At 41.4% G+C, this 25930-nt stretch overlaps 1 protein-coding gene across 1 annotated transcript in view; it reads right to left on the bottom strand.

Moving 5' to 3' along the window:
* The window catches only part of KCNC1 (potassium voltage-gated channel subfamily C member 1), a gene marked incomplete at both ends in the record, with an annotated part of 171529 nt that extends 148033 nt beyond the window's left edge, over positions 1-23496 (bottom strand). Inside the window, one exon of the mRNA XM_081314733.1 lies at positions 22927-23496. Coding sequence (XP_081170859.1) covers positions 22927-23496 — 570 coding nt within the window. The remainder of the gene's footprint in view (positions 1-22926) is intronic.
* Between the last annotated feature and the right edge of the window lie 2434 nt (positions 23497-25930).

The raw sequence follows: 25930 nt of genomic DNA, 5'->3' as shown, positions 1-25930 counted from the left end.
TCCTTCCTTCCTTCCTTCCTTCCTTCCTTCCTTCCTTCCTTCCTGTAGCAAGCCATCTTGAGAAACTTGGAAGCTATGTCAGGATGCTTTTTGTTGATTACAGCTCGGCTTTCAACACCATTTTGCCGAGCACTCTCATTGAAAAGCTGACTGACTTGAAATTTTCCTCATCCATCTGCGACTGGATTCAAGAGTTTCTCAGAGACCAGTTACAAACAGTGAGGGTCGGGTCTGTTTTATCCACCCCCCTGAAGCTTTGAACCGGCTCGCCACAGGGCTGTGTGCTTAGCCCCTACCTGTACTCATTGTACACATATGATTGTGTATCGTCCGACCCATCTACTGCGATAATTAAGTTCGCAGATGACACCACCGTAGTGGGTCTTATTACAGGTGGAGATGAGACAGCATACAGGGGGGAGGTACAAAAACTATCCATATGGTGTTTCAACAACAACTTGCACCTGAACATTGGCAAGACGAAAGAGATGGTGCTAGACTTCCGGAGGAAAAAAGAGGAACCTGCCCCACTTTACATCGGGGGGGGCTGTGTGGAGAGAGTTTCCTCCTTTAAATTTCTGGGAGTCTATCTTTGTGAAGATCTTACCTGGAAAGTTAATACAACCCAGGTGGCCAGAAAGGCCCAACAGAGACTCCACTTCCTCAGGGTCTTCCAGAAGAACAGGGTAGAAATATGGCTAATGACCCTCTTTTACCGGTCTATTATAGAGAGCATCCTCTCGTACTGTATTGTGGTTTGGTATGCTGGACTGACAGCCACGGATAGGAAAGTATTACAGAGGGTGGTGAGCATAGCACAAGACATTGTGGGCTGTCCCCTGACACCACTGGATGACATCTCCAGGGCTCACTGCCTTGGAAGAGTGAGAAAAATTCTCAGGGATGACTCACACCTTGGTCGGTATCTCTTTACTCCCCTACCATCGGGTAGGAGATATAGGAGTATAGCCAGCCATACCAACAGGCTGAAGAACAGCTTTTATCCATGGGCTGTTAGGCTCTTGAACGGGAAATAATTTTTTAAACTTTATGTATGATTGACTTGCGAGGCTGGTGTGTTGTGCAATTAGCTCACATGGTGTAATAAGATGGAGGGTTTGTTGTCATTGTGAGTTGGGGGGGCATGAAGGGAGGCTCAGCCAATATCAATGTATACATGGTTGTACTTTGACAATAAAGTTTCATCCTTCCTTCCTTCCTTCCTTCCTTCCTTCCTTCCTTCCTTCCTTCCTTCCTTCCTTCCTTGTGGAATGACAGCTAATATTTTAAAAATAATTAATAATATAAGTGCCTATTTGTAAAATATGGGAAGCACAGAAATGCAGTAAGTCATTTTTTTCAACTTTTACTGACCAGCATCTAGGATTTTTCTGCTATTCTTTCCTGCCCAGAGTAGTTGTTTTTTGTTGGCTTAAAAATATACTTGACATAAGTCTTGGGTTTGCGCTCATTTTGTGTTTGAACCTATGGTAAAAAATAAGTAGGTTCTGCATCTGAGTCTACCAGATGAGTTTCTGTTCCTCCCAAAATCTGGTAGCCAGTATCATCTTGTTATTGGGAAACATTTTAGGATATTAAAAATATGTCTGTTTTCCTTGATCCTGAGATGACAAATTAGATTATCCAAGCCAAATTAAATTCAATAAGCTGCATTATTATATTTATATTGCTTAGATACTGTCTTGTAAATAAAATGGGAGCTGGATATACTAATGAATCATGTATTCAGCTATTTAAGAAGTCAAACCAAGTGATTTTGTATTTACATGTTTTGTATTTAATTTTTACTCAGGTTGGCTGAAGATTTTGAGGTTCCCAAAGGACAGTTGTTTCACTAGGGTACAGGATAGAAGAGCATTTTCAGAATGGGCCACTTAGGGGTCACTATTTTAATTTGGACAGCAATCTAAAGCATTCATGATTCATAGCGTTAGCAATTTCAAATGACTACATAAGACTGTGCAAGGCTCGTAAGACTCTCTAAACTAAGGGTATTCCCCAACCTCATTTTGGAAAATAATTAGCAAGAGGAATCTTGACATACCTTTAAAAAGCCATCTCATCTTCCACTTCTTGAAAAGGCTAGAAGCTTCTTAGCAATTTGATGGATCTTATGTAAAGGTTTACTGAGTTAACAAAGAACCTCCTTGCATTTTTTTTAAAAAAGTCACCTACTGCATTTTGAAATCACAATACTGGGACTGTATCATAAAAAGCAAAGATTCAACAATAGCTTGCCATGGCACAATGGACAAGTGGCAAATACTGTAATAGCATGAGATATCTGACACCTCTTTCTACATTTTGCAGAAATTTATGTTGCTGGGATAGGCTGCTTGTGTGGCTCAGCAGGTATGCACATGTTTGAATTTCTAAGAAATAAACTGAGAGAGAAAGGATGATGATGATGATGACACTTGAAAAAAATATTTTCATGAAATTTGCAAAGGATAAAATGGAGTGGTCTTCTCAGATGAGCTTTTCGCAAGAGGTTCCAGTGCACTTTGGGATATTGATTTATTTCTGCCTAGATGTAGCTAACATTTCAAGTAATCCATAGTGATTTAAATTTACATTAAGTCTTTTAATAAAGTCACACATACTCTGGGGATTTCTTAAAGGAATAAACATCTCAGACTAGTCAGTGCAGTTACAGTCATCTTTACTGCTTGGGTATAGTTCAAAGAATGTGTTTGTTTCTCAAAACAACCTTTTCACTTCCACATCAAATGGCCATTAAACATCTGCTGCAGTTGCTGGGCAATCCTATATATCTTTTCCCAGAAATAAGTCCACTGAGCTTTATACATGAACGATTTATCCTTGACATTTTTCGCAGCCTGGTGAAATTGCTGGTCCATCTGTAAAACCTGGTATCAGTTAATCTGAGGAAAAGGGCTGGAAGATTAAGCATGGTGTGTATTACAAGAGAGATTTGCATCGTAAATCTTCTCTTCCATAAATTAACCAAAGAAAGCTAATGATGAAGCTCTTTTCCCTTGTTCTCCTTTTCAAAACTTCTCCATAGGATACGGAAGAACAATAAGGACCTCAGTGAAGAAAAAATTGCCCCACATAATATCCTTGCATCCATATGAAAATTAAGTAAGAAATTCTATCATCTGTCTGTCTGTCTGTCTGTCTGTCTGTCTGTCTGTCTGTCTGTCTGTCTGTCTGTCTATCTATCTATCTATCTATCTATCTATCTATCTATCTATCTATCTATCTATCTATCTATCCATCTCTATCTCTTTCATTCAATCATGCCTGATTCTTGGAGACTGCCTGAAAAGGTCCCTGCAGTCTTCTTGGCAAGATTTTATAAAGTGATTTCCCCCTCCATCCTTCCTAGAACTGAGATAAAAGGACTAGACCAAGGTCACCCTGTTGCTAGCTTTGGGCCTAAGGCAGGATTAAAACTGAGAGGCTCCTGATTCCTAGCATACAGCTTTAACCACTACACCAAACTGCCCCTTATGAATATATTAGCGGGACAGAACACAGCAAAAGGGACAGAAAACACAATAGTCTGTGCTTATTTCTACACTGCTTCTCACAAAGGTTAGCAAAGCAAATTAATTGCTCAAATATCTACATCTTGCTAAATATAGAAATAGTTGTTTGTCTGAATTATCTGATCAAAGAGCCCACAAAGGTAACAACCCCCCCCCCTACAGAATAAGAGATTATTAATGGAGCATTGTATGCTGCAACTACATTACAGCTTTTTGTATAGCTCACTGAAATTACAGCATTATTACATTTTCCCCCAATTCCAAGTGATTATCATGTAATTTTAACATACTGTTATTAAAGAAGCTTTTCATGAGCAATTATCTTAGAAAATCCTGGAGCACAGATTTATTCTTAATTTGTTTGCCTGATTAATTTGAGCAGCACAGCCGTGTGTAAATCATGTTGAAGGAAATAAGAATCCCTTGAAACATGATCCATTGGCCCTTGATTTGGTTGTTAGTGACAGAAAAATTATTGCAACTCTTGCTGAAACTTCAAAAATATATTTGACTGTCTCAGACTGATTAAGAATGTTACAAAACCAAGATTGGGTATTGCCCAGGATCATACTGTTATATATTTACATAGAGCAGACATGTCAAACACAAGGCCCAGGGGCCGGATCCGGCCAGCGAAGTGGTTTCATGTGGCCTGCGAACCCATCCTGGAAACAGTGATGGAATGGCCCCCACTGCCTTGGCCCTGGCCCAGGCCTGCTGGGAGCCAATGTACAATTTCGTGGTGGCCATCTATGCTGAAACGCATTCAGTCTTAGCTCCACAAGGCCATCTGCTGTGTTGGCCCCACCCCCTGGGCGCGCGCTGGGGAGGTATCACCCTTTGTGAAGAATGAAGAAGTGCACCATTGCCTGGAAGTGGCCAGCACATGGCCCTGCCTACTTCGGGCAGGCTAGGGGGTGGGCAGCATTGTGCTTCTCTTCAGATTCATGCCACCCGGCTCAGCCTCTCAGCACTGTGAGGAAAGCACCCCGCTGCCTACCAAAATCGGGGAGGCTGGGGGCTGGGCAGCATTGTGCAGGTAACATCGACTCTCATGCTGCTCATGGCATCCCCTCCCCCAGAGCCCACCAAGCCAGATATGTGAAGTAGGCGAGGACCATGTGCTGGCCATTTCCAGGCAATGGTGCATTTCTTCATTCCTCACAAAGGATGACACTTCCCCAGCTGCGTTTCTTGCCTGTTTTTCTTCCTCCCTCATCTCAAATATTTTCCCACCACAGGAAGGAAGGAAGGAAGGAAGGAAGGAAGGAAGGAAGGAAGGAAGGAAGGAAGGAAGGAAGGAAGGAAGGAGAGGGAGGGTCTGAGGGAAGTTCTGCCTTAGTCCTTCCCTGCTGCCCTTTCAACATCCCCTTGCCCCCTCCTCCTGGCCTATCCTGGGGGGTCTCCCATCCTATTGCTAAGGAAGCTTTGGATACAAAGCCAGGTGTCCTCACATGGAGAGGGACCTCGTACCCATCATGGGCAATCTGGCTAAGGACAGCAAGCACAGCAGCAGCAGCCTTGAGGAAGTAAGTGCAGCTGGGCGCCCCCTTGGGGAAGTGGGGCTGGGCTTAGTGCCACGGGTGCTTGAGGGCTTGGCTGGGCATTTGACCTCTGGATCACTGTCCAGCCTCCCTCCCCCACATGGCCTGAGAGGAACAGTAAGGCTTCTCCAATGGACCATGCCTTGGCACTTGCCCCAGTCCTATCTCCTTCTGCCAGAGACCCTCAGATCTGACCCACTCCTGCCCAGACCCCCATAGGTACCCTTGACACGAATGATGTAGAGCTGGCCATGCCCACCCAGTAGGCCACACGCACTCCAGCCACGTCCACCCAGTAGGTCACGCCCCACCTGGTCACACACACCTGGCCCCCTGAGGGAAACCACAATGCTGATGTGGCCCTCAATGAAATTGAGTTTGACACCCCTGAGAGAGAGAGAGAGAGAGAGAGAGAGAGAGAGAGAGAGAGAGAGAGAGAGAGAGAGAGAGAAACCACTTTCTTAATTAAGTCAAGAGCCTAGATTAGTTAGTGTCAACTTTGCTTACTCAGTTCAAAATGTCTAAAATTTGAAGCAGAAGGATCAGAGATAAAGATGCTATCTAATTTTAAAGCACATTTAATCTAACTTTTATCCATCCTGTGATAATAATTTGAATGAATTTTCTTTGCAGTAGGAATATATAATAAATAATTTCCTCAGTAGAAAATACCAGCTCAGTAAGCAGCAAGGTATATTAAGTATATAAAAACTGCAAAGCTAATTGCAAAATCCTCAAAATTGTTGATAATTGCTTTTTATTCCAATTTATTTAAAAATGCAGCAGACTGCCTTAAATGAAATCTTAATAAAAGAAAGGACTCATTCTCTCTTTACTTAGCAACAATTTTTCTTGATACAAATGTAACATCACATCAAATAAATTTTGCAGGTTTTTAAGATGTAAGGCCTTTCTTAATAGACAACAATCCAAGTGTATATGTTTATATATAGAGAGAGAGGGGGGGAGAGGACATTAAAATTATTTACAGGATTACTTCTTTAGGAACTAAACTTTTAGAATCTAAAACAGCTAATTCAGAAAAGCCAACAGGAAAGAGCCTCACATTTTTCATCTGCTTCTGTCTTTTGGAAGGTAAAATTAGATAACAAAATAATCTATTTCTTATGTTAACATCTCTGCAATGAAATCAAAGGTAACAGGAAAGAAATGAGAAACATTTTTCTCAATGTAATATGTCTAATTTAGCTGATTCTAGAAAAAAATAGTATTTTTTGTACACTCTTGAAAACTATTTTGAATCTAAACAATTCTTAAGAATGAAATATTCTTAATTTGGACTTTACTTTTACTGTTTGGACTGTTGTGTGTTTTGAAAAATAGATTATTTAGAATCTAGTTATGTTGCACTTCAGTCTTTAAATAATTAACCTAGTATATGCATAACAATATATGATGTTTTCCCTGGTGAGCTTAACATCAATAACAACATTTATTAAAAAGGCTAAAATAATTTCTGGGGGTATTATCTGTATAGTAAAAGTTTGGACAAGCAGTGATCATGTTACATATGTGCATAAGCGTAGTCAGTAGCGTATGCCTTTTTTAAAATATCAAACATGCAAAGAAACAAAAATAAGTCCAAAATATCTGTATTACATCCAGAAATGCCAACTTTGCAACCAATATTTCTCATCCATAACTGTGGCACCTTAAGGATACCTGCATACATGCAAATGTTTCTCTGGGATCAGTAACGCAACAGGGATTGCTTTTTCCTTCCAGTAACATATACCTAAAACCAGTTTATTGCATTTGGCAATTGTACTAAAAAAATCTCATTCATTTAATTTGAAATCAAGTGAAAAATCTGTGTTCGAGTGTGTTCGAGTCTGTCCAGATCCTCCTGTATCTTATGCCTATCTTCTGGAGTATTGGCTATTCCTGCCAGCTTGGTGTTGTCTGCAAATTTGATGAGTTCCCCATCTATCCCCTCATCCAAATCGTTGATGAAGATGTTGAAGAGCTGCACAGACCTCTTCTAGATTTTCCTTTTGCCTTTCCGAGTTAACTCCTTGGTCTGTCATTGAGCAAGAATTGCCTTTGTAGGGAAGCATATTATCATTTGATGTATATTTAACATATGTTCTACCTTTATTTACCAATTATATAGTAAGATTAAAACATCGCCTGGCCCGCACCGCCTCCGCTGCCCGCATTGCGCAGCCCTGTCATATAGAGTGGGCTCTGCTGCTCCCACAGCACCAGCCACACCGGCTCTGGCCCCAGGGAGGGGAGCCCGCTGCCAACACCCTTCACACCTGTGACTGCAGCAGCACCGCCCCCCCACCCCCCCGCCTCCTGCACCCGCCAAGATGAGAGTTCTGGCACCTTTTTTATAGAAAAAAAGCACTGTATATATGTGTGTGTGTGTGTGTATGTATGTGTATGTGTACATGTGTATATATGTATATGTATATATATGTTAAGTGTTTGTTAAGTATTTGTTAAGTATCCAAAAAAATTTACACACACACACACACACACACACACATACTGCTCAAAAAAATAAAGGGAACACTTAAACAACACAATGTACTGTATTTAATAGTAGGATGTCTTATTTTGTGTTCCCTTTATTTTTTTGAGCAATATATATATATTCGAAACAGGAAATAAGATTTGTCCCGTGTCTGCGACCAAGCAAGTGTATTCTGAATGCTTAACAAACATTTAACACATATCTCCCTTGCTTCTCAGCTAACAAAGAGAGAGAGAGAGAGCCTGTGGCCTAGGGGTTAAAACAACTGCTTAAGATGCAGTCAGCCCAGGTTTGAATCTCAGAAGGGTATGGCTGACTGATGAGAACAAATAAGTTTGAAATGATCATTTATTTTTTTATTTTATTTTTAATTCCATTTATATCCCGCCCTTCTCCGAAGACTCAGGGCGGCTTACAAGCTTAGCAGTAGCCTTCATTCTCCCTTTATTCTTTGTTAGCAAGCCCAAAAATTTACACAAATATGAGCTGCCACTGCTGTGGCTACTGCCTGTAGATGGCCTTGGGCTAGGCTGAAACAGGAAATAAGATTTGTCCCATGTCTGCGACCAAGCAAGTGTATTCTGAATGCTTAACAAACTATATATATATATATATATATATATATATATATATATATATATATATATATATATATATATATATATATATATATATATATATGCTATCCGCAGGCTATAGTCACAACTTACGACAGTTCATTCTTTGTGTAAATTATTCAAATTGCTAATATAGAATTTGGGAGGCTGATATGGCCATTTCGAACTTATTTTGTTCTCATCAGTCAGTCATACCCTTTATCTGAGATTCGAACCTGGGCTAATTATATATTAGGCAGTTGTTTTAACCCCTAGGCCACAGGCTCTTTCTCTCTTTATTAGCTAGGAAGCAAGGGAGATATATATACAGTATATATATAATACATATTATATATTTTCAGCTTAAGAAATACTTAAATGGTTAAACCTGATTATCAAATGTTTGAAACGACGAAAGCCACAAATAGTCTTTGTAAGTGTTTGCTGTCAATAAATCAATTTGATATGCAGATATTGACAGTTGAATGAAAGAGGAGAGACCATGTTAGCATCTATGTGAACATGTCAGTAAGATGTACTTATTCATGAGAAAACAATATTTCAGATTTGTTGGATCCCATTGTGTTTGAAAAGGAAAGAGCAAATCATTCTTTTGCATGTGATGCAATGACAATGTTTTATTCAAACATAGAAACCCAGTTTGGTCTAGTGGTTAAGGGCACTAGGATAGAAAGTGGGAGACCATGAGTTCAAGTCCTGCCTTAGCCATAAAAGCTGACTGGATGACTTTGGGCCTTTCAGCCCAATCAACCTTACAGCATTGTTTTGTTGTGGTGAAAAAAAGAGGAGGAAAGGGCATTGGATATGTTTGCTGCCTTGAGTTGTTTGTAAAAATAATAAATGGTGGGATACAAGATATGTTTTTGTGATTTTTTTTGGAAAGTGTTATTTTCTCAGAACTGGACTTTGAAAAAGGGTTTTTTTATTATTTTGGGATGTCCATATTTGGATATCCTGGAAGGAATTTCGACATGTATTGTATGGAAATCAAAAACTGGACAATAAAAAAGAGTTCTCTCCATTATGCTTACCACAAAGAGACTTGTCTTTCAGTGTTGGAAAGATACATGTATGATCTCAATTACTTAGTAAGCTGAAGTCCTGATGTTATTTGAGACTTAGGAAACGGTCGCCAATAGACGTAGACTATAGTGAAATAATCATCCTTAATTTAAATGTTTTTTGTGTTGAAATGTTATATATGTATCTCATATATGTATGTATAGCTTTCCTGTTTTTTTTCTTTTTGCTGTTTAATTAAAGAAAGTAAAGCAAATAAGAATTCAGTGAATGCTAATATGAATTAAAAATAAATGTGCAATTAATTAGAGATCTCTATCTGTCTATGAAAAAAATCTGGATGCCTGCTGGTTATGGATTTTTCAGTTATTTATTGTCCTTACAATTAGGTCTTTGCAATTTTTCTCCTAGCATTTTCTACCAAGGGTAGTGTGGGGAGCTAGTACTAAATCTAAACAATTATCAAAATGACATCTGTGAACTATCCAATTTTTAAAAGACTTAGACCATGGAAAGCTTGAAATTGTGGTTTGATTTTTATCCTAAATTATCTGAGTATGCATGTAATGTCTTTTTTTAAATAACTGTGTCAGAGATTTGTGTGCCTCTCTGCCTTAAACTCAAGAGACATTGTTCTCTTTCTCTCCTTCTGCCTTAAATGGGAGTGTTGGCAGCAAATGTGAGCATAGTAAGACTAAATCCATTACATTCACATTATAATTTAAAATTAAAAAACAACAACTTAAAATGACATCCTCTCTCCTTGGGTGATTGTTTATTACCTACTTCATACCAGAAAGCTGCTGAGTAATTAATTGCCATTTTAAACTAGAATTTATAATGCAGCATATTCTGTATTAAAATTACATGTTAGTACGGAATGTCAACTGAATGGGTAGAACAATCGTATTAATGAGCAAGAAAAAAAATCCTCTTTTTTCAACTTTTTTCTTTTTCATTATTCATAGAGGAAACTCCTTTTAATTTTTTTTAAAGGCTCTGTTTCCACCTCACTATTCAAAATAGGAGTATATATACTTTGCCCAGCTTGAGAGTCACTCTGGTCTAAATATACTTATGGGTTAGTGGCCTAGAAAAAAAAATTAGGGTCCTGGAAGAACCTTTATATCCTTAGCATCTCACAGCTCTCTCTCCTGCTCTATGCCAGCCAGATATGTAGGTATTTGTGATATTGTGGTTTCCTGGCTTCAGAAAGTGGCAGGCAGACGTATTGATGGGAAGAGAAGGAGAAAATAAATCACAGATTTTCTCCTTCAGAGTCAAAGAGCAAAAGCTCAAAGAATCTGTGGGGCAGAGATTATTGGATTTACAGTTTAAATGTCCAGCCGTGATACATCGAAAGGAAGAGAGAACATAAAGACACTTCTACTGTTAGTTGAATTTTATTGCATTTCCTTAAAGTAGCCAATCCACGAAAACCCTCTGATCCTGTCAAGATGGCTTTCACTTATGGAGTGGGATCTCCAATGGTTTTCAAATCCAAAAAGGCATATTTCAGGGATACCATAATATATGTTTATTCATTCTTCTCCTGGGTGGTAGGGGAAGGGGGATGTTTTCAATCTCTCCAGACCCATGTTCTGAGATAGAGAGAGAGGGTGAAATGAAGCAAGGAAAATCTATGAATATGAGAATGAGGAAGGAGGTGTGTGTGTGCATGTGTGAGAAAGAGGGGTGGGGGGACAAATTAGAGATCAGTCCTACTACTAGGATCAATCCTACCATTGTCCTTATTCTTGTTGTCAATACCACCATTATCATACTGTCCCATTGTTTGAAGGGTTTGTTTCCGAACACTTCATTACCAGGCTAGGTAACACCTTCAGCAGGGTTTAGGGGGTGTCAGTATTCTTCTGTTTATAAGGGCTTTGTGTGGTCAGTAGGTCTTGTGATGGGTCAGGTGTGGGTGTGTCAAGTGAGAGTTTTGTGTTGGGTCTTGTGATGAGTCAGGTGTAAGTGTGTCGAGTGAGGGTCTTGTGAGGGTCAGGTGGGAGTCATGGGTGGGAGTCTTGTCATGGGTCTTGTGATGGGAATTTTACCTCAGGTGAAGGCCATTGTGAGGCGATGTGCTGGTTGGGAGGGCTTGCATGGGTTGATTGAGGATCAGTGCTATCTCCAATTGGCTGTGCAGTTGATTTGGATTCTGAGGGGTTTGTAGGCTGGTTGTACAATCCCTCCCCCCACAGCACTTCACCCCCCCAGTGAGACTCACATGACGTAACCTCCCCATCACAAGGCCCATCACAATGATTAATTATCACATTTTAAATAATTACCATCAAATATTAAGCATCACAATTCCAGCTGCTTTGCAGAATATTACCATTTCATCAATATCATGAGAAATGTAGTAAGTTTTTAAAAATCATGCATTATTCCATTTCTTGTGCTACTTTTTCTTCTTTGCAAATATATGGATAAAATTGACAGAAGTTATGAAACCACATGTTTTTTGCATTCTGTACAAGGAGAAGTACCATTATTTTATATAATATGCCCACCTTCACCGCTTATTCAGAGTTAGGGATGATTATTATTCCCATTTGCACATAATCTGAAAGTTAGCTATAGCCTGTTAACCAACTAGGACAGCCAGTTAAGTCACAGGCTAGAAACAGGAGACCAGGAGTTCTAGTCCCACCTTGGGCAAAAAGCCAGCTGGGTGACCCTGGGCCAATCACTCCTCTCTCTCTCTCAGTCCTGGGAAGCAGACAAGGGCAAGCCACTTCTGAAATTTTGCCTAGAAAACAGCAGAAACTCATCCAGGCAGCCACCAAGAATCAAGACTGACTTGAAGGCACACACAGAAAAAAAAGAAGAGCAAATTCAGGGAAAAATCATTTCTCTCCTGTTCAGGGTAGAGTAACTTTATCTCTACTTCTGTCAGCATTACTTCTTGGCATGATATTGGAACAGGTTGTCACTGTCATCTCCCAGTATGCTTTTTTTTTCAATTTCTCAGTCTAGCAAGCAAGTAAATAAAATAGTGCTTGAGCAAGGATGTTCATTTTAATTTTCCTATTTCATTTCGTGAAGCACTTAAATTAATTTAAAACATAAAGTACGGCCTCTTAGCACATCAGACCATTCATCTACTCAGTGGCGCCTGCTAACTGGGCAATGTTTGCCAGAGTTTTTGGCAGAGGTCTTTCCCACCAACTATTTGAGATGTCAGAATGAAATCTGGGACCTTCTGCAGGCAATATATATTCTGTCTTTGAGTTATAAAACCTGTTTTGAGTCCCTCCTCTACTCAAAATCTGAGAAAGTTCACATGTTGCTGAGAGCTTCTCCATTTTAACTGTAACTGTTTTTACCTTTCAAACATTATCTCCTCCCCACCCTAAAAAAAAGTGTTTATTGGAAATGGCAATCAATCATGGCTTCCTTGTGAGTGCACTGGAATTTATATATACATATTTATCATATTGCCATGTTATTAGATGTATCTTGGAATGTATGTCAAGTGCCTGATGTCATACACCAGGGGAATCAGGAGATTTGGGAAGTTCAAATGAGTATAAAGATTTATTGCAAGCTTAACTCTACCAAAATCTGAGCTACTAATGGTCAAGGAAAATGAGCAGGAATTAAGAAAGCATTCAAGGTGGGATGGACTTAAATCATTTGTGGGCAAGCAGGGATTCTTGACTTATGACACATTTGACCCTTGTTCAAGTTCAGCTTGGCCATCTCCTACACCTAAAAATGAAAGTATTGAACTGCTTTGATCTTATGATGTAAATCATTCCATATATGAACTGAGGAGGAGGAGGATGACTTACCAAAGGACAGACCCATAATGTGACTATGAAAAATTAAAAAAAACCACAACCTAGATCCAAATTCAAATCTTCTCAACCTGACTCGTATGAGTAGAAGCCCCAACTGCAAATTTACTAGATTGTGTCACTACTTTCCCATAGAGAGAAGCTCTCTCTTTCTTTCTCTCTCTTTTTTAACGGATATTTTATGCTCACAAAAAATCTTTACAATGTACACAATGTAGGAATGATTGATGGTGTGATGAACCAGAATGGTAACAGCTAGAGGTGTTGCTGTTGCTGTTTAGGAATTAATTATGGCTGGTGTCAGTTAAGGAAAGATTTTCATTTGCACTACCGTACAATAGTTCCCATACTTAAGTATTGATTAAAATATGTAGTTAGACCTCTCCCATCAACATTTAAAGTTTCTTTGTGTTAATTTGTTTAAATGATTAGTCTAGTCCAGGGGTGTCAAACTCGCAACATCAGGTGATATGTCGTGACGTATCGTGGCTTTTTTGCCATTGCCGGCAATGGGGTGGGTGCAGTTTTGCTATGATGCGTCTGGCCCGCAGACTGGCAGTTTGATACCCCTGGTCTAGTCTATTGTTAAATATAAACATTCTGGTTATTTTATTTTATTTTATTTTATTTTATTTTATTATTATATTATTATATTATATTATTATATTATATTATATTATATTATTACATTATATTACATTATATTACATTATATTATATTATATTATATTATATTATATTATATTATATTATATTATATTATATTATATTATATTATATTATATTATATTATATTATATTATATTATATTATATTATATTATATTATATTATATTATATTATATTATATTATATTATATTATATTATATTATATTATTATTATTATATTATATTTTACAAGATTATTAGACTACAGTTTACTCATATCAGCCTTTTCCATATCTTCTCCTTCACTTTTCCTTCCCTTTCCTTCACTTAGGCAACCATCTAAAATTCAAGCTATAGTGAGGTTGGGCATTTTTGGAGTCCTGTAATCCTCAGCTTAATTTCATGCCATCTTGCCTAGTTTAAACAGCTGAGATCTCTTATGCTTTCCTGCAGCCTGTTGCTTGGAAGAGAAGAAAGAGAAAAGAGAAGTTATCAGAAAGAGAGAAAACAGAATGATATACACAGAGAAAAGATTCTTCCTATAAATTGGGGCACTGGCTTTACCTTTTGCCCATTTTGAGCTAACTGACTTCCTCCACCAGATTTCCTTTGCTGCATATCTTTTAGCTGCTCTTCAGAATTCAGAGCTGGATTTGGGTGAGGACTACAAGCAAGGAATTCTGTTTCTAGCCCATATGAAGTCCCATTTCCAGAATACTTCTAATATAATCATTTGGCTTTAATTAGTTGATTGTGCAGACTAAATAGCTCAGTTGCTCAATTAGCTATCCACCCTAATGGAGAAAAGATGTTTTCTTGGCTCAGTCTGCCTTCCCCTTATCACTCCCTTTTATTATATAAGATGTATTTTTACTGTTTTTGTTGTACACTGCCCAGAGTCACATTTATGAGATGAGCCACTTTATAAATTTTATCAACCAATCATCACTCCAAGCAAGAAGTATTTATGTATTTGCTTCTTTTGCTCTTTTAATCACTTGCAATTTGGTTAACAACTCAGAGGCTTGTGGCTTCAGATTGCGCAAACACCTGTGATGTAAAAAGTTTTCCAAAAGCTGAACCTGGGATTATGTTAATACAAATATTATCACTGTCTATGACTACCTTTAGACAGCAAAAAAATAAAGTCCAATTACTTTTGGGCTGATATCATAGAAGAACCTGACCTTCTAGGCTTCTGAAGTAACAGCCCAGTGCAGTGCTGGATTTATTCAGTTATTTGTTCATCAATTAATTAATTCAATTTATATGACCATCCATCTTGCCATGGCAACTCTGGGCAGTTAAGAGCATTTAAAATCAGCATACAGATAACATAAAACCCACAATACAAACATCAATGTATTCTGCTATAAGTGTAACACCTGCTCCTTAAAGTTGAGGACAGATGGGCTTAACATGTACAATAATCCACTTAAGTACCATAGCCCTCCCCTTATCCCAACCCCCATCCCAATTCCTGTACCCCTAAAGTCCAAAGATTCATGGTGATTGAAAAGAAGAATCAGAAGAAAGCTGATGTAGCCCATATCCACAGTTAGCAGCTTTAACCCTAGCCTTAAAGCCAGTTTGCTACAAATCAACAGCTTTACCAACTAACGGTTTGGCTTCCATGTCTGAGAACACATGCAAGTCTTCAAGACTTGCTTACTCCTCAAGCAATGGGACTTGTAGCATGTTTCTCTTGACATACCAAATGGAATGAGTAGAGACAATCAGGGAGAGTTCCACAAATAAACCAGCCCCATGTCATATAAGACTTTATCGGTGACAGTCAGTATCTTGAATGGCAGCCAATGCAGCTCCCAGAAAAGAGCTATAACAACAGCACACCAAGATGCACTTATAATTGCCAGGGCCTCCACATTCTGAACCAGCTGCAGCTTAAGAACACTCTTCAAGGGTAGCCCAAGGTAAAGCACATTTGTTATAGGCAGAAAGAATACCCTTGAGAAATGGAAAGCAAAGCCATCACTGAGACAACGATCAAATAAAAGAAATCTGAATCTGGGGCAAAACTGTAATCTGAGCAAACACCTTAGACAAAGACCCTTCCTAGTTCTCAAGAAGAAGGAGGGAGGGGAAAGGTCATTCAAACGTGTGAGGTTCTATTTCTTAACTGTAAAGATGGTGTTAGCATTCACAACTTTGGTTTCTAGTTGAGTCTGCTTTGGAGAGCTTGCAACATTGGAATAAAACCACTCAGGAGACGATCAAAGCATGAGTGGCCACGAGCAGTGCTTCCTGGTGAATCTGCCACATTGTGCCAGTTGTGTGAAAGCCCTCCTGACCACAGCTGTCATCTATCCTTGAAGAGGAGCTTCAAGCCCATGAGGACCAATCATGCCACATTTCTCCTTGAAGTAGTTCTCCCCAGAAGAAGAGATGGAAGAAAAAAATCTCAGGATCCAGGGAAGTCCTAAAACCCAAAGCTGCTCATTTTTTTTGCTAAGATTGACCTGAAATCTGTTTAGTTTAGCTAGGAAGTGCTGATGCAGGATTTCCAGTCTGCCCACTCTGCCCCACTCCCAAGGCAAGTGTGGATGGCCAGGTGTTTGGGGCAATAGTCAAGGGGAAGGAAGAGACTTTGCTTGCAGCACAAGCCAGAAAAGAAGTAGAATGATGGAGACAGGACAAACAGTCAATAAGGAGGATGATCAAATCAAGGAGGCAAGGGATCCTGGAATGTGTCTTATTATGCCTACTGGTATTGGTCTTACCAATGTAGATACTTTACCGTGGCTACAACAGTTGAGCCTAATGCTTCTATTTTTAGTATAAGAGGAACGTGCAACAAAGAAAACAGCCAAGGGATGCAATTACAATATTTAGGATACTACTAGCTAATCCATGTTTTCTTAAACTCCCTTTCCTTCATTTCCATTAACTTCTAGGGACAGTAACTATTTTGTGATCACTTGGTCTAATCAGCCCATAGGAGCAAAGTTGGCCTGTATATCAGGAAGAAGAAGGTGACTGTAGGTAGAATGAGGTAGAATGTATTTTTCTAGGTTTTAGCATATCTATTTAATGCTAAACATTTTAGCCATAAGATAGTAAACACATACTCTGATATTAAAATGAAATCTATTATGTAAGGTTTTAAATTAAATCAGTAATACATTCAAACTTTTAAAATTAAATCCTTAATGTCTCAGATTACATTGATCAGGAACTGTTCGCGCCTCCCCCTCCCCCGCAGAACAAGCCTGCACACTTGTATAACAGTTTTTCAACTTAAACATTTTGCTTTGATTATCTACTGTAATATTATTATTATTATTAATTTAATTTGTATACCGCCCTTCTCCCGAAGGACTCAGGGCAGTGAACAGGGCAATACATAAAAACAAGATACAAAAATTAAAAATTATAAAAAAGTAATTAAACAACAATGCCCGTAATTAATACAGATTAAAAGTTAAGATCCATTTATAAAATCCAACCCCGTCCCGTCAGGCCAGGCCAGCTTGTTCAAAAAGATGGGTTTTAAGATCGCGCCGGAAGGAGCGGAGATCGGGCGCCATCCGGAGCTTGACCGGAAGATGGTTCCATAGATCTGGCGCACCCACAGAGAACGCCCTCTGTGGGTTATGAGGGGGTGAGAAAGGTGGTCCCCCACAGATGAATCCATTGCAGAAAATCAATAATGAAAACTCAAGACATTCTGCTTTCCGCATAGGAATATATAATGCAGATTATACTGGAAAGGGGTATAATGAGGATTCATTCTTTTTTGGCCTGGATGAAGCTACATCATTTCATTCAATATCAGATGAGTATAATGGTGATGATTACTATTACAGCTATGCTTCATGCACTTCAATATTTCTTCCTTGGACTTAGACAACTCCACAGCATAAGAAATACTGTGAACTCTAAACAGAGAGAGGATGCTTCCTTGCAAGTATCTAAAAGGCTTCAGAACTTATTGAGCTCTAAAGACTTTGTAGATTTGAGTTTCATCTGAAGAATTATATGGGCATCATTTGAAAATTGGTTACAGCTAAATATATAATCATGATTAAAACGCACGTGAACTGTAATAGAAATGCAAATACTGGTGGGGAAAAGGGTTATTGTGGCGGCGGCGTGGTTGCAATGCAATATTGCAGTTTAATTCTGCTGAATTAAACATGTTGTACTTTGACAATAAAGGTTTATTATTATTATTATAATAGACGGGGACGGGGCCTAGAGAGCGGTTGGAGGTCCAGCCGATCCGAATCCGACCGATTGCGACTAAGAGCCTACATTAGGTCTTATCTCGCTGCGATAAGGGAGGCGAGGTCTAACCACTTCGCCACCCTTATCGCGTCCGCAGATAATCGCCCGGCCGCCCTGTTTAGGGTGACTCGCTCCCTCCTAAATCAGGAGGTGAGGGAGGATCCCTTGCAGGGTCGTGCCGAGGAGTTTAACCAACATCTGTCGGACAAAATCGCTCGGATTCGGACCGGTCTGGACTCTGACTGGGCAGAGTCTGACGATCAGGACACGGGCGGTCTTGTCGATATCACCTGGGAGGAGTTTGATTCTGTGACTCCGGAGGAAGTGGACAGGATCATGGGGAGGCTGAGCACCACCACATGTTTATTGGACCCGTGCCCTTCCTGGCTGGTCTATGCAGCCCGGGAGAGGACACGCAGCTGGTTCCAGGCAGTTATATCGGCTTCTCTGAGTGAGGGTAGCTTCCCCGCCGTCTTGAAGGAGGCGGTGGTGAGGCCTCTCCTCAAGAAGCCTGCCTTGGACCCAGCTGTATTGAACAACTTTCGTCCTGTCTCCAACCTTCGCTTTCTTGCGAAGGTTGTTGAGAGTGTGGTGGCGCATCAGCTCCCTCTGGTCCTGGATGAAGCGGATTATCTAGACCCGTACCAATCGGGTTTCAGGCCCGGGCACAGCACGGAGACGGCATTGGTCGCGCTGGTGAATGATCTCTGGAGGGCTCGGGACAGGGGATATTCCTCTGTTCTAGTCCTATTAGACCTCTCGGCGGCTTTCGATACCATCGACCATGGTATCTTGCTGCGGCGTCTCAGGGGACTGGGAGTGGGAGGCACAGTCTTACAGTGGTTCTCCTCCTATCTACAGGGACGTTCGCAGTCGGTGTTGGCAGGAGGGCAGAGGTCGACCGCGAGGTCTCTCATTTGTGGAGTTCCTCAGGGGTCGGTCCTCTCGCCTCTCCTGTTCAACATCTACATGAAACCGCTGGGTGAGATCATTCGTGGCTTTGGAGTTGGGTATCATCAGTACGCTGATGATACCCAACTTTTCCTTTCGACCCCAAACCACCCCAGTGATGCCCTCAACGTGATGTCCCGTTGCCTGGAGGCGGTTCGGGTCTGGATGGGGAGGAACAGACTTCAACTCAACCCCGACAAGACTGAGTGGCTTTGCATACCTTCATCCCGGGTTTATTCGGACATTCCACCTCTGGCTATGGGGGGTGAACTATTACCCCCCGTAGATAGGGCTCGCAACTTGGGAGTCCTCCTAGATTCACGGCTCACCTTGGAAGACCATATAGGAGCTGTGACTAGGGGGGCCTTCGCCCAGGTTCGCCTGGTGCGCCAGTTGTGGCCCTATCTTAGCCGGGATGATTTGTGCACGGTCACTCATGCGCTCGTGTCCTCTCGTCTGGACTACTGCAACGCTCTCTACATGGGGCTGCCCTTGAGGACCACCCGGAAGCTCCAACTGGTACAGAATGCAGCCGCGAGAGTTGTGTTGGGAGTCTCCCGATACTCCCATGTTACACCTCTGCTCCGTGAGCTGCATTGGTTGCCAGTTGTCTTCCGGGTGAGATTCAAGGTACTGGTAACGGTGTTCAAAGCCCTTCATGGCATGGGGCCGGAGTACCTTAGGGAACATCTGCTGCCGGCATCAAGCTCCCTGCGCCCTGTGCGTTCCCACAGAGAGGGCCTCCTCAGGGTGCCACCGATCAGAGAATGTCGATTGGTGGCCCCCAGGGGGAGATCCTTCTCTGTGGGCGCTCCGGAGCTGTGGAATCAGCTACCGGTAGAGCTCCGGATGGCGCCCGATCTTCGCTCCTTTCGTCGCGATCTCAAGACGTTTTTGTTTGTACAAGCCGGCCTAGCCTGATGGGGATCGGTGGGGTTGTTTTATTTTTGGTGTCTTAATTTTATCTTGGGGTTTTTAGAATTGTATTCCTATTGTTTTAACTTGGGCAATCATTTAATCTCTTTTTAATGTTTGTACTTGGTATTTTATTCTGCCCTGTGAACCGCCCTGAGTCCTCAGGGAGAAGGGCGGTATATAAATATTATTAAATTAAATTAAATTAAATTAAATTAATATGCTGTCAGTTCGATCCTGATCAGCTCAAGGTTGACTTAGCCTTCCATCCTTCCAAGGTTGGTAAAATGAGGGCCCAGGTTGTTGGGGTCAATATGCTGACTCTGTAAACCGCTTAGAGAGGGCTGTAAAAGCATTATGAAGTGGAATATAAGTCTAACTGCTATTGATACTGGAAGACTCTTTGTTAGATGAATGTTTTATTCTTTATGCTTTAAAAATAATCTACATGAGTTTCCTTTAATGGCATTTTAGGTAGGTTGAGATTTGTTAATCTATGTGCTTATAAACTATAATACCACATATCCAAGAATTCTTTTATACACACTTTCATTGATTGATCTTTGTATGGTACATGGTATTGTTAACTGTCCATTACTATATCTTCAATGGGTAGCATGTGAACATATAGGACAGACTGAGCTACATAAATGTCTGCGTGGACATTTATATTTCTTTACAGAAACTTTGCAAAACCTGTATGTTAACAATGTTACGAGGACTATCTATACACATAGCCTGGGTCTATTAGCAGAAGAAATCAAATCACGTGCATATCAAAGGAATAGAAAATAGAATTCCAGAACATGTACTCCCAGAACTGCTGCAGCCAACACAAAAAACAATGCATATTATAGACCACAGCTCCTCTACTGATTCTCTTAAACCTTTAGTGACTTCAACCTTCACTTATGCCTTCTACTTTGCCTTCTACAGGTAGTCCTCAATGGTTCATTTAGTGACCATTTGAAGTTACCATGGCATGGAAAAAAGTGACTTATGACTGGTTTTCACACTCATCACCGTTCCAGCATCCCCAGGGTCACATGATCAAAATTCAAACACTTGGCAACTGACTCATATTTAGGACGGTTGCAGGGTCCTGGGGTCGAGTGATCACTTTTTGTGACTTTCTGACAACCATGTGACTTACTTAACAACTGCAGGGATTCACTTAACAACCGTGGCAGGAAAAGTTGTAAACTGGGGCAAAACTCACTTAACAACTGTCTCGCTTAGCCACAGAAATGTTGGGGGTCAATTGAGATTGTAAGTCGAAGATTACCTGTACTCCAGCTGGGCCTCCAGAATCTCTGAGACAATTTTAACTGAAGCTGCTAGGAATGCAGCGCTCTGCATACAAAGCATGAGCTTTAGCATCAACTACAGTTTCTCCTCAAATGCATTGAATTTGATCTTTCTATAAACAATGGCAAATTAAATTAGGAGGCCTCTGATCTTGATGCATATGCGTAATTTAGCAGCTCCAGAGAGGCAAGGCATTGGATAGATTTTCCAGAAACCAACTTATGCCTATATTTTTGCTCAAAGCCAGCAAGATTCACCTGAAAAAGCCCTTGTCTTGGCTTCCATACTGTCACACTTTCCTGGGAAAGATGATTAGGACTCAAAAGTTGCTGCTCTGTAACACTTTTTGCTTTTATGATGTAGTAAATATTTAATTAATCTTTTCCTGTTCCCGACTATTTAAAGATTCACTGCTTTCCACTCACTAAATTCAGCGAAGACTACACAACGAAAACAATGTCACCTACCAGAGAGTGTAGAAAGCATCTCAGGACTCGCTTCCAACAGAACATCTCATTTATTCTTTTGCCAGCCTGGCACCACCCCAGTTATTCTGAGATATTGGCTGAGCAAAATGCTTCCAGTAAATAACAAAAATGGTTTTATGTACCCAATAATTCATTTTGTTCTTCCCGTCAAATTTTCTGTTCATCTTTAGATAATCAACAATTGCTTTTGAAGTGCTTTAGAGCCTTCTCCTTCTCCAGATGGAAAACATCAATCAAGCAATGAATTAGTTCTTTGTATGCATGCATGCACGGGCATACATCCCTACAGACACCAATAAACATGCCTCAGTGGGGGGAGGGGGGAACTATCATATAATGCATAAGGAAAATGCAGAAATGCCAAGAATAGATGAATAAATGTAGGTTTTCATTTATGTGTGCTTTTATAAGTATGTGGCTATGTACACGTACAGCCACAAAGATACTAAAATTAATCCTATTTTTTCCTGCAACCATTAATCCATTCTCTCCATACGTCATGCAGCAAGAGCTGCATGTGATTGAGCCAGCCCCCAGTGACGTCAGTATGTGTTTTGATGACATCAAAGAAAAAAAAATCCTTTCTCATTTTAGCACAAAAGAGTGTTTCCTCACAACACCATATATTCTGACAAACCTTTGCCTAACCCGATCACAACTCCAGTGATAAGCTGAGTATAAAATTTCTTTTCTGTTGCTTGCAACTGTTGGTGAGCAGAAGGTAGAATAGTCATCTTGCCCTACAGTGAAATAATTGTTTACATGCATATCTTGATACGAGTTGCTTTAGCCTAACGAAAATGTGATTACTATAGAGAATAAATCTGGAGCATTGTGTCTGCCATTTGTCTTGGAAATCAGATCAAAGTGCCCTTGCAGCTCATTGAAAAACAACAAAAACTTTAAGACACAGGTCTTCCATTAAGAAGCTTTAGTAATGAATTTCTCTTCATCTTGTTGAATGGGAAAAAAATGGAATGAAAGTTAAAGAGGAATCCTGACACAAGACATGTTCTAGGCAATTACTTGTAAGCATGTGAGAAGGTGTCTCTTTTTGGGTGGGATTTTGATTTGTTGGAATGTTTTTTCTCCTCATAGACCAAAAAAGAAAAAGAAAAAGAAAGAAAAAGAAAAGTGCCATTATATCTGCCCTTGTTCCAAAAGGCTGGCTTTGTGTGTCTTACAGGCAATATTGTTCCTTGTCTGTCTTTAAGTACAGTATATGCAAGAACATGCAGGACATGAAATACAAATAGGGATCAAGAAACACCAAATTAAAAACCTCCTTAAAGGGCCTGGAAACAAGTAGTCTGGGTTTTGACTTGTATGGCTTACCCTTGCATATCTGGAGGAATAGGGATCCTCAAAGAGTGCCCAAATCCGAGGCTGCCACCTCTTCCAAAAGCCCCCAGGCCTTCCATCTGGGGAATCACTCAGGGCCAGGCGTTTGGTCATCTCCAGCTCCTCTTCACCATCACCTGAATCTCCTGTGCCATCTGCATCTCCATCATCAGCACTGCTATCCAGGGGTGCTCCACCAAAACTGTCCAGGGCCTCTTCAGCATCACGATGCTGCCTATAGGTCATCCAGCAGCAAGGCTCCACATCTGTTTCATCAATGCCCCAGAAGGCTAGCTCCTCCTCATACAGAGGTCCACACACATCGGCTGGGCAATGCAGCTTACCTGTTCGGTAATAGTTCAGGATGTGGGCAAAGACACCCGGGTGCCGATCAAAGAAGAATTCATCTGCACGGGGGTCATAGTCAAAGTGACTGTGGGCATCTGGCTCAGCGATCCAGGCCAGCCGGGTGCCAGGCAAGGTGCGTAAGGTGCTGCGGTAAGTCTGGTGCCTAGTCCCTCCCACATTGATCACAATACGATCACTTTCATCACCCTGGCCCATCTCGTCTCTTATTAGGCATGTCGTGGAATCATCCAAGCAAGCACAACACACAACAAGCTCATAAAGGGTGGCTGCTCATCTGCAATCAGTAACTAACTTGATACCTTAGACATGCGGACAAGAGACGCCCACTGTTCTTAGCCACTTATATCCTTCACAGCAAGTGATGCAAAATCAAGAGTACCAGTGAAAGTTAATGATGGCAGATTCAACTTCTTTATTGGGAAGTCAATGTGCTCCTAGAGTAGCATTAAATGTAAGATGCAGGTGCCTATAAATAGAACATGCTGATGAAAGGCTCCTTCCAAGAACAAAGATTGTGAGGGGTGTTTCGTTAGGGAGGTAAGTATGGTTGTGAGTGAGGAAGATTGCTTCCTTGCTGAGCTGTGGCAATTAATACCTCCAGTGCCACGCTGCTGACCTACAAAGAAGATGCAAAGAGTGATGATAGGGGCCTGCAACAAGAGACTGAGGGCAGTGAAATAGGGCTTTACAGATACAACCCACACATACGCTCACACAAACACATAATACAGTGCGAGGAAGAAAGGGCATATACCAGTGCTCAGCAGCAATCAGACCAGATCCCCTGAAAATGCTGAACAAAATTCCTTCTGTACCTCAGTCCTAGAGGCAGAGGCAGGCGCAAGAGGCAGCTCTTCAGAAGAGCTCAACACATAGCAAGCCAAATACCGGTGTCGATTATTTTTTTCCCCCAGAACAGAAATTCAACGAGCACGTGAAATTCAAAGGCTCTAAAGAAACGCTGGCGATGATGAAGCAATAGCTAATATATTGGGGCGGGGGAAGACGTAGCTAACAATCCCCCAGCTGAAAGAAAAGATCACGAAATCCGCCTTCCCTCTCGGTGTCTTCTTTGGCGCCCTCCCTGCTGATGCAGTTCACACTTCGCAGCAGCCCCCAAAACGGCCCTCGCGCCTGTAGCTCTCGCCGCCCGAGATCAATCAAAGAAAGATCCGGGGATCAATCAAAGAAAGGCGCCAGAAGCGCAAGGCGCGGGCTTGCCTGGCTTTACGATAGCGTGGTGCTGAAAGGACAGCGCTCGATTCCTTCGCCAAGGAAGCGCCTCTGGAGGAGAGGGAGAGAAAGAGATGATTTGGCTGGCTTCTATCTGTCTTGAAGCCGAAGGTGGAACGAGATGCGGAGACTGGGTGGCCGGAATAAATCAAGGCGAGGGCATCTTTATTCCGCCTTCACAACAGGCTGGATGGAGCCGGCGATTCAGGCAGGTTGAGCGATGCTGAAGCCGCAGGTGGGTTGTGCTGTGGAGAGGCGGAAGATCGGCGCGTCTTGCTCTCGCTCTCCCTCTGTTCTTCCCTCTCACGCGCCCGCTGCCCAAAAGATCTGGCAGGTGGTGCTGAAGGCTCTGTGCCAGGGAACACGGTGCTGGTGCTGCTGCTGCTGCTGCCGCCTCTGCCGCCGTCGTTCTTGCCGCTAATCCGGCTAGTTCGGTTTCTGGACACTTCGCGCAGGCGCACTGGGCTAGGAATAGAGCAGTTCTCTCTGGGTCCTAATGCAGCACCAAGAGAGGCAGATCCCAGCAAGAGGATGCTGAGCGGAATCACCTGGAAAAGGAGCCATCAGGTAGAGACTGCAGTGAACTGGGAGTGTGTGCACAGCGCGCGTGCAATCCGCCTAGCTTCTTTCAACAGGAGGCGCCGGGAGAGAGAGGCGGGAACTGTATTGTTGGTCAGGCAGCTGGAGAAGACCTGACTCCGTCTGGCTATGTATGTTCTCGGTTCAGCCTGATCTCCGGTTTTAGGGTATGAGAGTTTCCGATGGAAGACCTTCAACATTTGGGGACACCTTCTGAAACATTCCTGAACTGTGCCTTTGAATTTGCCGCTCTAGCAGAAAGCAGGCCCTAGGACGGAAGAAGAAGGAAGCAGCAGCGTCTGAGAGATTCTGCATTTCTACTGTCTCCTTCTACAAACCTCAGATTCTGATGGGAATTGCCTAATGGGAAAGGGATTAAAGTCTAGGTTTCATGTCGCATTGCATTTGAGACACCCAGGTCATTTTCTCTTCACAAGCAATTTATAGAATCTTCTAACATCAACCTGAACACCACTGTAGTGGTAATAATCTTCATAATAGATACATCAGCAACAGGATGGCTGGATGATGCTGGAAAGTGCTATAAATTACCAGTGAGGAACTGGCCAGGGGCATCTGAGGTCTAATAGATAGATTCAAGCCAGCCTTCACTGTAACAGAACAAGCTGAGACAACTGCAGGGAAGAAGCAAACTTTCTACTCACGCTTTTCCCAAAGATAGCAACATCTGACACATAACATTTTTTCCTAGAGAAAATCTGTGTCTCCCCTAACATCCGTCCACCATCCCATCAGTTGGCGTATGTAGTTCAGGCAAAAAAGAAAGAAATTCTTCCTGACATGAGTTATTTCTCAG

Source organism: Vipera berus (assembly GCF_964194415.1).
Source record: "Vipera berus genome assembly, chromosome: 1".
NCBI lineage: Eukaryota > Metazoa > Chordata > Lepidosauria > Squamata > Viperidae > Vipera > Vipera berus.
This window is presented reverse-complemented; position numbering and strand designations above follow the sequence as displayed.